Source organism: Cygnus olor, chromosome 15 (genome assembly GCF_009769625.2).
Source record: "Cygnus olor isolate bCygOlo1 chromosome 15, bCygOlo1.pri.v2, whole genome shotgun sequence".
NCBI lineage: Eukaryota > Metazoa > Chordata > Aves > Anseriformes > Anatidae > Cygnus > Cygnus olor.
In genome coordinates, this window is record NC_049183.1 from 16,474,297 (window position 1) to 16,486,320 (window position 12,024).

Consider the following 12,024-nt stretch of genomic DNA (forward strand, 5'->3'; position numbering starts at 1 on the left):
AGCACCAGGCAGGCAACTTGGCAGGTTGCAAGCAGCCTGCTCTCAGCTGGCGGGGCTGGTTGCTATGGGCTCACGCTGCGGTGAGGCCATCGGAGCTCTCCTCCCCCTGCCTCGTGTGGCAGAGATGCCAGCAAACCGCACACGTGTTAAAAAACAACCCAGCACCTTTATTAAATGTGTATTTACAAGCAGCAGCAGATCCTGCAGCACAAAGCACTCCTCTCCAGCTGTTCCTGACACCGCACAGCCTGCTGCTCGGCCGCGGCACACTCAGGCATTCACCCGGGGGCTGGAGCCGGCAGCACTGACGCAGCAGGACTGTTGCACTTTGAAAGACCCTTTTTCCTCTTGAGAGCTCAGCCACTGCCAGCAGCTTCTCCCTCTCCAGAGATGCTTAGCTGGCGGCAGCAGCATTCTCCCATTTCCCTGCAGGCACACAGTCAGCCCTGTGCAAAGCACAGCAGCCCTAGCTCAGCTCTGGGCTGCTGCTGGGCCGAAGCAGCTCTGTTGCTCTAGGAAGCCAGGATGCTCCCTCAGCGTCTCTTAGCAGCTGGGCAAATATCTTGATTGAGGCATTCTTTGCAGCGAGGATTCACGGGCAGGCAGGTCTGCTGGCCGAAGCCCACCAAGAGCCAGTTTATCTCCCTCCAGAGATCCCTGTAGTGAGAGGAGAAAGTGAGCTTTCCAGTGCAGCTGCTCAGAGGGGTTAAAGAACAGATCGTGCCTGTAAGTGGATACCTTTCACTCACTGCTTGTTCCTTTTGGCTGCCCAAGCTGCCGCTTGCTAGGAACAGCCCGCCTAGCTTTTCCTGAGCCCTCTGAACTTGGCAGGGAGGGAGGGAGGAGAGGCAGAGGACAGCCACACAAAGCACATGTGGTCGTTCTCTTGCGTGCGTGCCAGATGTGGAGATATGACAGACTGGAGAGCTCTACCTGTCAACTGGCATTTGATACTGAAAATTAAGCCTCAGTGAAGGCCAGAATCTAACCGTGGCCTGATAGTGCTGTGGCCGTTAGACTCAGCAAGGTCCCGTGCAGAACGTATCTGGCTTGGGTCATAATAAATTTGTTTAGGCAAAAGAGTATGGCACCAAGGCCTGCAGGTACCTTCCTGAACTAGTGGTGACTGACACACACACATCTGATAGCAGGGAACCCACCCAGTAGCTGAGATGCTGCTGCAGCAGCCCTGTGGGAGAGGAGAGACACCTGCAGACAAGTCCTTCCATAAAAAGGAGGCCCGGACTGCGGCCACTGAAAATGCCGTCGGCAGGGTTGTGTGCAGGCGTGGCTCCTCCAACCAGGGGCTTGGTATCGAGGAACGAGGCTGGGGGCTCAGACCTCACCTGGGCAGCCAGTCCTCCAGCGCTACCCGAGTTTCCTCAGGGTATCTGGTCGCCTTCTTCACCCACTTCAGCCTGTTTGTGATCCTGTGCACGTGGGTGTCCACAGCTAGGAAGGGAGAGCCCAGAGTTTAGGTGGGGGGCAGACATGGCTGAATGGAAAGAGCGCAGCCAGGGCCGCTTGTCACAGCAAACCAGGTTCAGCACCCTGCAGTGGGCTTCCTCCGTGACCCTGCAGCAACACGGCAGGTGAAACAGAAGGGGAGGCTCGCCCGCAGAACAAACATGCCGGTTTCTTCCTAGGCGCAGAGCCAACAGCAGACAGGGTGGATATCTCATACCACACAGCTAGCAACACACTGACACGATCTTCCACAGCCTTCCTACAAAGGTTTCCGCGCTCTGATCTAGCAGGCACGGGGCAGCCTGTCCCGGGTTCTCTTCCTCTGGGTGTTTCAGCTGATGTTACGCAAGTTGCAATCTCTGCCCCTTAGTTTACCCAGATGGAAAACACATTTCATAATGCCTACTAACACAAGAGGGTTTGTGAGGTTTAAACAAATGTTTAGAAAGTGCTTTGAGCTAAAAAGCTCAGAATGCAAAGTATATTATTGTTAGATCAGCAGCGATAAACCTGTCTCTATGGCTAATTGGGCAAAACCCAGGAAACTGCTGTAAACAGGAAGACTAAGTCTTGCCTCCTAAATCAAAACTGAACACACAATTATTTGGAAAACAGTTGGCTAGTTTGGCTCCCACTGGACTTCCCTCCCCCACAGCAGGGAGAAAACAGCCCCCAAATGCTGCTGACTTGCAGAGGAGCCACATTTTGCACAGCTGGCAAACACCAGTGGGGCTGCAGGGGTCAGCTGCTGCCTGCACTGCCCTGGGGTTGTGTGCTGGCTTTAGCGGCAGGCGGTCATCAGGTGGCACCGTTACCGGCCTTCCCAGGGCCCTCCATTAAGCAGCAAATACTCTTGGAATATTAATCTGTCCCCAGGGTCCTTGGGCTGCGCTGATCTCCCAGCTCCATCTGCCGGCTGCATAGTGCAGCCCTGGTCCCGTTCCTGAAGGGGCCCAGCTGCAAGAACTAAAACATCAGAAATTCAGTACCTGCAGGTTGCCTGAGACCATTTCTTTTTCCAACTCATTGTGAGTCACTGATTTCAACCAACCGGCATTGCAGGCTGAGCCCTGCTTCTGCCCTCTTAAAGGCTTGCCAAACAAAAAAAAATCCTAACCAAGATTTGTTTAAACAGAAACAACCTTGGTAAAAAACAAAACCAACAACAAACCAGCCTCAGACTATCCTAGAACTATCTACAAATCACAAAATTACCCCCAACTCCCTCTCACTTGACTCCAAGGAGATTTCAAAGCATTACTCTACTGGTACATCTTTTTGGATGCCTACCCAATTAAGCAATACTTGCTCTGCTTATCAGCATCTGAGTGGAGGGAGTGGAACTTAGGAACTCTAGTTGGGGATTTTTCCTTCAAATTTTGGGCAAAACAGTCCATGCTTAAATCCTAGCAACATATCCACTGTGAGTAGCTGAGGGCTGCATCCCGCACCCACCCAAACACAACATAAAGTCTGCAGATGACACAATCGAAGTGATACCATCAGGCTCCCGGGGCAGGCAGCTTGCAATGCATCTCCTCTACCCAGGGATGGATTGGGCAGGATTTAGGAGGAGAGGAATGTGGAAAATACAGTCCAACCTACCTATCCCAGACACACTGTTCCAGGCAATGTTCATGGCCAAGTGGGCCATTTTGGGCCCCACTCCTGGCAGCTTCACCAGCTCCTCCACAGTGCTCGGTATGTCGCCCCCGTACTTCTGCTTCAGGATGGCTGTCGTCTGCTTTATGTACTTCACCTTGTTCTGGAAAACCAAGGGGAAAAGCAGACAAGACAAGTTGCCCTCCAATGCAGAGAAAAGAGACAAACAGCTCAGAAAAAATAAAAACATTCCTCAGTGTGCATTATGTGTAAGGCCAGGCACTGGAGTTTGCAGAGGGGTGGCGGAGGTCTTTGAGTTCTCCTTGAAAACGCTGAAAGCTGATTAGCTCTAGCCTCCTCTGCACTCTGCAGGCACTGCAGCAAACAAGCTTGCTGTGAATACAAATTGCTAAAACCGGCATAAAATACAGCCTGTAACTCGACTCCAGGGAAAAGATCACCACGGGGCATGGAACAGAGGCTGAACACAGGCTGGGGTAAGTCTCAGGGGCAGGGCTGATTCACACCCACCTCCTGCCTTCAGCACCTGCTTTCAGCACAGCCACTGGCCACGAGATACAGCCTGCGAAGGCCAAGCCACCCACCCCATGTTCCTCTCCATGGCTTCTGAGCGGTCTCTGTCAGCTACATGGGAGCTGAGGAAGGTGGAAGAGGTTTCTCCACACGCTTGTCGGGTGCTGTTGCGGTCCTGCACTCACCCTCCAGAATCCTACAGGATAAATGATCTGCCCAAGCGTCACATCATCCATCTGCAAAATGCTGTCAACCGTGAGGCCGCGCTGCCTGAGGCGCAGCATAGCAGCAGACGTCACCTGGTCCTTGGTCTGGCTCGAGAGCATCAGCGACAGCAGGACTTGGTAGCGCATGACCTGGGGGGAAGGAGCAGGGAGACACCAAAAGGCTCAGAGGATCCTGCTCTCTGGGGTGAGGTTCTCCCACCCAGCACCATCTTTATTCCAGTGCACAATGCGTACCCATGCTGTTTCAGCCCTATCCATCCATAACAGAATGGAAGGCTGAAATTGTATGTAACCTTTTACCGCTATCACACAATAAAGGGGACAAAAAAACACCTTCAATCTAAGCAGTCAGCATGCATAAAAGGGCAAAGAACAGCTCCTGTGTGCTGGGATCTCACATCCAAGGACACCAGTGCTTGGCCATGAAGGGCCAGACTAAGCTTTTCCTGATAACAGGATTCTCAGGAGACCCCACAGGTCATAGAAATACAAAAGTCTGATTTTTTTTATATATAACTTGTGGTATAAAGTAGTTTTTGAAAATCCTGTTCCTTTTCCACTAGGCATCAGTAGGAACTGGGCATCTTGCTCCAGTGAGCTCCTTGGGAAACCCAATTAAAGTGTCAGAGACCAGGAAATGGAACATAAAACCCAGAAGTTCCTCTAATGACATCAGGAGTTGTGTGAAGCGTGTCGGTGCTGTAATGAGGGTTACAACATCCACTTTATGTTGGAAGCAACAATCCTGCTCCCCTGGGGTAAAAACTTTATTTCCTTGTCATGCAGGATCCCAGGCTCAACGCCAGCCAGGAGGGACGTGCTACCTGCACTGCAGCTGTACCTGCACAACCCCTCCGAGCCTGCCCGTGGGATCCCCGTGTCCCCACGCTGGCCACGCACAGGAGAGCACGGCCCTACAGCCCCGCGCTGCGCCACGTCCTCGCCTCGCTCTGTTTTTTGTACCAATGCAAATGCTGCCCTCAGCGGGAGGTGCCATTTGGGGCCTTTGATTGTGTTCCCAGGCTTGGGGAGCATGCTGCCGTCCCAGCACGACCCTGCCTTTCAACCAGCATCTCCTTTAAGGACGACTGCGAGAGGGAAGGAAGACAATCTATGCTTCTGTGCTGCTCTGAAGAGCACTAAAGCAGCCTGGAAAGTTTTTTTCTCAGCTCCCCTCACCTCCCTGTACTGTTTCTCCCCTGTATTAGAAGCCATCTTGCTGGATATTTTCCTTGGGCTCCTACACAGACTTTTTAAGAAAAAAGGAACACGCCTTCATGCCTGGCCAGCCTGCTCTGAAAGACAGCTGTAATGCATTTTCAGGATTTCTCCTCCAGCTCCCAAATTGTCTCATTTTTGCCTCAGCCCCTGCTCTTGGTTCAGTCCGGTAACTCTTCTGACGGTTTAAGCAGAGGAAAAGGGCACTTCACAGATGTGTTTGCTAGCTAGCCTCTAACGCCCAGCACGGGCTGAATGTGAGCAGAGAACTGACAGCACCCAGCACCACGACACGGGGACTGCCTGGAGCCCCCGAGCCAGGAGCAGAAGAGGGAGCAGCTGACTCCACTCCACCAGCAGGATAAGCTATTTCTCTCACACGTGTGCCTATGCAGCAACCTCTGGTGGGCCCATTCCAGCCTAGAGTCCAGACGTGCCCTGTATTTGTTCTTCTGTTCTGGAGATATCCAAACCAGGGGCAACTCGAGCCCGGAGGAGGCCGGGGTGCTGCGCTTCCAGGTGCCCGCCTGGCAGAGCAGGGTTACCTGCGGAGGAGCGCTGCTGTCATAGCACTTCTCCACTCCCATCTCATCGACGGGAGCGTCTCTGGCCCTCCTCATCTCCCGGATGCGCTCCAGCTGCTGCCGCCAGTTCTCGGGCTCCCATTTTGGCCCCGGGGGCTCAGGTTCGTAGGCGATGGCGACGCTCTTCCCCCTCCTGCTGCGCTTCGGGGCGCTGGCAGAGCTCAGGGCCCGGCTCGCTGCAAGAGGCAGGAGAGAGGCGCTCAGCCCAGAGACCATCCCTGGCCCCCAGCTTCCATCACCGGCCCTGAGCCAGGAGCCCCGGTGGGGGACCGAGTCCCCTTCCCGCAACCCCAAAGCAGCGGCACCCCCGGAGCTGGGAGCCCCCGGGGCAAGGGGCCTGGGGCCGGGGGAGGCCGGTGCCCAGCGGGGCTTCGCGTCCCGGCCCTCGGGGCAGGGCGGGGCAGGGCCGGGGCAGGCCGTACAGCCCCCCCCGGGCCGCAGCCTCCCTCCCGCCGCCGTCACGGCCGCCCAGACCCCCTCTGCCCGCAGCACGGCCGGGCCGGGGGCTCCCCGGGAGGGCCGCGGCCTCCCCTCCCCGTACCTCCGGCCCCAGCCCCGGCCCTGCCGAGCCGCCGGGCCGCCCGCCCGCCGCCTCCCGCGGGCCCAGCCGCACACATGGCCCCGGTACTACCGGCCCCAGGCCGCCCCGCGGCGGAACGGCGACGGAAGCGGCGGGGAAGGCTTCCGGGGGCGGGGGGCCGGGGCCGGGCCTGCGGCGGGTGAGCAGCAGCGGCGGCGGCCGAGGGGGGGGGCGGGCGGCGGCTCCGGCAGGGGACCGGGGCCGGGCTGAGGGGACCGGGAGGGGACCGGGGAGGGGCCGGGGAGGGCTCCGCTGGGCCCGGGGGTTGTGGCACGAGGGGGGGGGGGGGGCTCCGCTGCGTCCCCGTTGGTGCCGGGGCCTGCGCCCTGCCCCCGGGGTGGGACGGGGGGAGCGGGGCTGAGGCTGGGGCAGGCGGCGGGGGAGCTGCAAGGGCGGTGCTGCTGCTGCGAGGCCCGCCCGGGGCCTGCCGCCCCCCCCCCCCCCGGACAGCCCCGGGGAGCTCGGGCACGTTCGGTGCTCGCCGTGAGGTGACGGCACCGTGTGGTCCTCGCACCGGGGGCAGGGGTTTGGGCTCGTGCCCGCCCGGGCTGCAGCAGGCGGTCGGGTGGTTTAGCGGAGGTGCAGGAGCAGCGCGGGTTCCTCAGGCAGGCTCCTCGCTGCTTCACCCTCAGCGTTCGGCTCCTTCCCCCTTTAAATGGCCCGAAACAGCAGAGCCGGTGCTAAACGCCGCGTTGTGGAGGCTGGCACGGGTGGGTTTGGGCTTGAAGGTTCTGCCCGGGCCTCCCCTAACAGAAACCGCTCTGTGTTTGCAGGGGCTCGGCGCTGCTCGCTTGTCAGCGATGGCAAAGCCTCAAAGCAAGGATTCTGGGCTGAAGGAGAAGTTCAAGAATCTCTTGGGGCTGGGAACGTCCCGGGGAAGTTCAAAGTCATCGGAGGGCAAGCAGACAGAGTTTATCATCACTGCAGAGATACTCAAGGTGTGAGAGGTGATTGTGGTCACAGCGGGGCTAGAATCTGGATTGCCTGGGAAGGCAGACGGCACTCAGTCAGGAGGAGGACTTGCTCATTCTCCTTTTTGTGTTGCCATTGTTCCCTCTGTGATCTTGCCTTTTTACCTTCTCCCTCAGTTCACTCTAGTGAAATGGATGTAAAACTTGCGTGCTTTGAAGTTGCAGCATTTTAATTATTCAGTGTTTGAATAGTTTAGGGGTATTTTACGGCGTGATGTTATCCTCTGTTACATCAGGTTGCAGGGTGTTTTCTCAAAATACGTTGTTTTGCATGCATAGTCTGAGCTTGATTAAATTTATGTAGTGGCAGTTAGTGCAAGCCGGAAGCTTTCTGTTTTATGAAGATGTCATGGGTTTGTGGAAAAAAAAAAAGATTCCAGTAATTGGTCCAGCAAGTCTGTAAACAGAACAGTTGCCACACAGGGAGGAAGACACATACAGGAGAAAAAGAGACCAGAATCCCTCACTGTCTGTGCTGGAGCAGCCATGCTGCTGCAAGCTGGAGAGCCAGACTTACATCCCTCCTTTACCTGCCTGCCTCCTGTGTATGGATGGGTGCCACAGTTGGCGAGTTATTAACTTTTCTAAAGAAAATGAGATGTTTTGTCCTGGAATGAAAAGCTGCTTGGCTCCCGTTCTGTGAAAGTTCTTGTTCTGACAAATCATCGTTTGCTCATGGAAAAAAGTTTTTGGAGAAATTCCTGAAAAGCTCCAGTAATGACTAACAGTTAGATCATTTTGGGCAAATGTGTAATTCCCTTTTCAAACAGCTCATGATCCCCCTTGGGAAATGGATAAGTGTTTCTAATAAGATACACTGTTAGCTTATTTCTACATTTCTTTCCAGGAACTGAGCATAGAATGTGGATTAAGTAATAGGATACGAGCGATCAGCCAAATCTGTGAAGTGGCAAAAACCAAAAAAATCGAAGAGGTAGGTTTCAAAGTGTTCAGTGAATGTTTGAAGCTTGAAAATTTAAACAACAGCACTTGGCCTCTCGTAAGAGGTTCCTGTAGTTTAATCCGTCTTTTCAAATTGGTAATCCCAGAAGCAACATTTTTTGCTGTCCAAACCTGAAAAAAGGGTGGCCCACACGCCAAGGAAATTAGTCTGGTCCAGCCTAGCAGCTGCGGAGCAGGGAGCACGTAGCTGACGGGATTCTTGAACTAAACGGAAAGAGAACGCTGCCTGTACGCAGGCCTGATCAGGACAGTTTGCAGGAGATGATGTTAATCCTGCAGGAGAGGTGTTTGCTAGCTCCTTCTGTCCTGTTAATAAGCAACTTCAAATTGGTTTTAAACTCACATTTAAGTGAAGGCTTCTGCACGAATGTTGTGTGAATGAAGAACTTCGGGTACTGGGGTGCAGGTTGTTGCACAGGCCGGGATTTGGTATCACACGTGGTTCGCCTGAGCTTATGACTGGCAAGGTGAGAGTGTCCCTCAGAAAAGGGAATTCCAGCCATGAGATCCCTGGAGGTCTTGTCCATTAACATGCCATAATTAATGACTGGCCTCTACTGGGTGAAGATGCCAGAAGAAGCGTACCTTTCCTACTACTGCCTCTTACGTTTGTTTTCAGCATGCGGTGGAAGCTATATGGAAAGTGGTAGCTGATATGCTCCAGCCAGAGCGCCCAGCTGAAGCCAGACATGCTGTTCTTCATCTGCTGAAGTCAATCGTTCAAGGACAGGTGAAAGCAACCTCTAGAAAAAACACTGTACTTGAACTGGGGTTTATTCAGAGTATGACTTGAAAAATATCGGGCAACTTTTTTCTCTGACTTTCCATGTTTCTTTTTTTTTTTTGGTTGTGCAGAGTAAATGGGAAGAGGCAGCCTTTTAACTTAAATCTGCTTGACTTTTTTTTTTTTTAAAAGAATACTTTGGGTTAAGTTCAGGCATAATAAAGCAATTTTTTTTTTGGTCTTTGTCCAGACATATTAGTCCTAGTCTGCAGCCATTTCTGATGTTTCAGCATATCAAGTGTGCAAGTGTGCAAGAAGTTCTGTATGAGATGCGTTTCTAGCCTGGCCAAGTTAAGCATGCTATGAATTCTTCAGATTTCACAGTGTGCTATTCAAACATAAGACTGTACCAGACCAAAGTCCTACTTTTCAGTATCCTGAAAAAAATAAGGGTAGATGCTTAGGAAAAAAATAGGTATCAATTCTGTTTTGTTTGTCTGTTTGTTTTTAAATGCTCTCCTGACAGTGCAGTCTGTTGCAGTTTCCTTGGTTTACTTACCCTCAATTCTGATAAATGTTAGGACAGATTGAGAAGTCCTGAGCTATTGTCAGTAGCCAGTAGAGATGAAAGTATTTTCAAGACTTTGGTAGCCTGTAGGAAAACAAAATAATTTCAAGCATCAAGATTACTGTTACAGACCTTGATCAGGTCCAGGTCTTTTTTTTTTTTTTTTAGTTACCCTCTCGTTTCTCTCCCCAATTTTTTTTTTTTTTTTTTTTAAGGGGGAGAGATTAGGAATTCTCAGAGCACATTTTTTTAAAGTTATTAAGGACTATCCCTCCAATGAAGACTTGCATGAACGGCTCGAAGTGTTCAAGGCTCTAACAGAGAACGGGCGATATATCACTTATTTGGAAGAAGAGTTAGGTGAGTATTGTATTTACTTCTCTTAAATTTGCTGGGAATAAGCCAAGGGGCAGGTATTCAGTGATAAAAGAAAAAGGTAGTAGTGATAACACTTCTGGATAGAAAGCGTAGTGTAATGATTTATTTTCTTCCTTTAGCTGACTTTGTACTACAGTGGATGGATGTTGGTTTGTCTTCTGAGTTCCTTCTGGTTTTAGTAAACCTGGTGAAATTCAACAGCTGCTATCTGGAAGACTATGTAGCTGACATGGTCCAGTAAGTTTTTTAACTCCTAAATGCTTATTCTTGGCTTTTTATGGGGCAAAGTTGCAGATCAATATGCAGATTAAGTGGAATCTTTTTCATCTGATCTGGATCTCTTTCATTCCAGGTCATACCTGACATTTCTGACAAATATTTGATTTTCTTGCAATGTTCAGGTCCATTTTATTTTAGTGTTGCATGTGTTTTCCCCATTTCATGTGATTAACCTGACTGCATTGCTTAGTCTCACAAAGGATCTCTGTCTGCTATTTTGTTAACAGCGGCATACTGAGAGGTCATTTAAGTGCATCTGTAACCTAACTGTTTATAAAAGGTTGTACTGTTCCTAGGAATGTTATCAACAAAGCCAAAGTGGGGGAATGATAAGGAAAATAACACGCCAACTTACTTGTCTGTTTTGGCTCTTTGTAATTTGCCTAAAATCATATTAAGCAAATAATTATAATTAAATGTTCTTTCCTAACAGCAAGATATGCATTTTGTGCATTCAGACTTCATCATCTGTGGACATAGAGGTCAGTAATTTCACTCTCTCAGTACTTAGAGTTCTTTGAAATTCTTTGGAACTGTATCTGTTACAAACAAAATCAGATCATCAGACTCTCATCCCAGTTTATTCTTATCTTAGATGAGAGTTAATACAAGGTTATAAAGTGTTTGTAAGCCATCATCTCTCTTATACAAATATTAATTTTATTCTAAAAGAAAGAGAGCATGCATGAATTTGATAAGCAATTCAGTTTTTCAGTAGTGCTTTTTATGGCTTTCCATACTGCTCTGAGTTTAAAAAAAAAATAAAGAAAAAAAACATATTTCTATCCCCTATGACTTCCAGAAGTTTTTCTGGGTCTGTCAGCTTAGGTTTTGACCCGTTTTGATCCTAAAGAAGTGTATAACCATTTTATCTTTCTCTTTCCAAAGATTTCCTTGCAAGTCCTAGATGCCGTTGTTTGCTATAATTGTCTGCCATCAGAGAATCTGCCAGTATTTATCATCACTTTGTGCCGTACCATCAATGTGAAGGAGCTCTGTGAGCCGTGCTGGAAGGTCAGAACTTTCTCGTAGCTTTGTTTCTAGTGACTTCACTGTTTTGGACTCATAGACAAAGGGCCACATGCATGGAAACATTTGCCATGAATTTCACTTTGGTTTTAAGTGTAAATAAATTAATAATTGCTTCAAGTATTAAGGCATCAGCACGCTGTTAGTGTGAATTCTGTCACTTCCATGTAACTTATCTGTGCTTCTGTCTCAGCTGATGGTGATGGGCTACTTTTTCTGTTGTGGTGTGGAAATGGCATGGAGCACATTTACTTACCATAACAATTATGGTTGGCCTGCTGACTGCATATTTAGGCTAAGGAGTGTTTTAACAATCGGAGTGTTCTCTTTGAATTTGCAGCTTATGCGCAACCTTTTGGGAACTCACTTGGGACACAGTGCCATCTACAACATGTGCAGGATCATGGAAGACAGGTAAAGAAGGTCGATCTAACAAAATCCTAGCAATTCTGTAGAGGCCCCATTGAGGTAGACAAAGAATCACTGGCTTGAGAAGAACAGGCTGAAAGTTCTGGTGCTTAGAAGTGAATTCTCTTCCTAGTTATGCTGCTGAAATGCTCATTTTTTTTTAGCTTTTCTGAATTTATTTTTCCTTCGTTTAAAACTAAAATCATACTAAATGTTTTTCTACATTTAATGTTTATAAATTGCTATGCAAGGCTCAAATGTATAACAGCTGGTAATTACTGTCTTGATAGTGTATATTCCTATTGAGTCTTGTGCCCTTGCATGGTCTAAGGCTTTCTTTCCATCTGTTCACAGAGCTTATATGGCAGATGCTGCGCTGCTGAGAGGAGCTGTGTTCTTCGTTGGGATGGCTCTCTGGGGTGCTCATCGCCTCAATTCACTCAAGAATTCCCCAACTTCAGTGCTGCCTTCATTCCTCAAGGTAAGATGGGA

General features: G+C 50.3%; 2 protein-coding genes across 8 annotated transcripts in view; one reads left to right on the forward strand and one right to left on the reverse strand.

The window, feature by feature from the left end:
* Window positions 1-146: 146 nt before the first annotated feature.
* NTHL1 (nth like DNA glycosylase 1) lies at window positions 147-6,288 on the reverse strand. Its single transcript, XM_040574791.1, has 6 exons — window positions 6,174-6,288; window positions 5,594-5,808; window positions 3,789-3,959; window positions 3,073-3,232; window positions 1,347-1,452; window positions 147-657 (listed from the first exon to the last, which is right to left on the reverse strand). Exons 1-6 carry the CDS (start codon window positions 6,247-6,249, stop codon window positions 534-536), a joined length of 852 nt encoding a protein of 283 aa, XP_040430725.1. The 5' UTR covers window positions 6,250-6,288; the 3' UTR covers window positions 147-533.
* The window catches only part of TSC2 (TSC complex subunit 2), a 33,444-nt gene continuing 27,682 nt past the window's right edge, over window positions 6,263-12,024 (forward strand). For 3 of the 7 annotated variants that reach the window (XM_040574786.1, XM_040574787.1, XM_040574789.1), the window contains exons 1-10: window positions 6,264-6,351; window positions 6,986-7,150; window positions 8,031-8,117; window positions 8,766-8,876; window positions 9,654-9,798; window positions 9,936-10,053; window positions 10,529-10,577; window positions 10,984-11,109; window positions 11,465-11,538; window positions 11,887-12,013. In XM_040574786.1, the coding sequence (XP_040430720.1) occupies window positions 7,013-7,150; window positions 8,031-8,117; window positions 8,766-8,876; window positions 9,654-9,798; window positions 9,936-10,053; window positions 10,529-10,577; window positions 10,984-11,109; window positions 11,465-11,538; window positions 11,887-12,013 (975 nt within the window). In that variant the 5' untranslated portion in view covers window positions 6,264-6,351; window positions 6,986-7,012. Of the gene's footprint in view, window positions 6,352-6,621; window positions 6,760-6,912; window positions 7,151-8,030; window positions 8,118-8,765; window positions 8,877-9,653; window positions 9,799-9,935; window positions 10,054-10,528; window positions 10,578-10,983; window positions 11,110-11,464; window positions 11,539-11,886; window positions 12,014-12,024 lie in introns of those variants that run through there. The other 4 variants (XM_040574785.1, XM_040574788.1, XM_040574783.1 and 1 more) reach the window with 3 other exon arrangements.

Bases quoted from the DNA above. Each gene is read 5' to 3' on its own strand.
- NTHL1 (XM_040574791.1), bottom strand. From the start codon at position 6,249: ATGTGTGCGGCTGGGCCCGCGGGAGGCGGCGGGCGGGCGGCCCGGCGG. The intron at 3,233-3,788 runs GTGAGTGCAGGA...TTGGTTTTCCAG, and splicing joins ATCCTGTAGGATTCTGGAGG to AACAAGGTGAAGTACATAAA. The intron at 658-1,346 runs GTGAGGTCTGAG...CTCTCACTACAG, and splicing joins CTGGAGGACTGGCTGCCCAG to GGATCTCTGGAGGGAGATAA.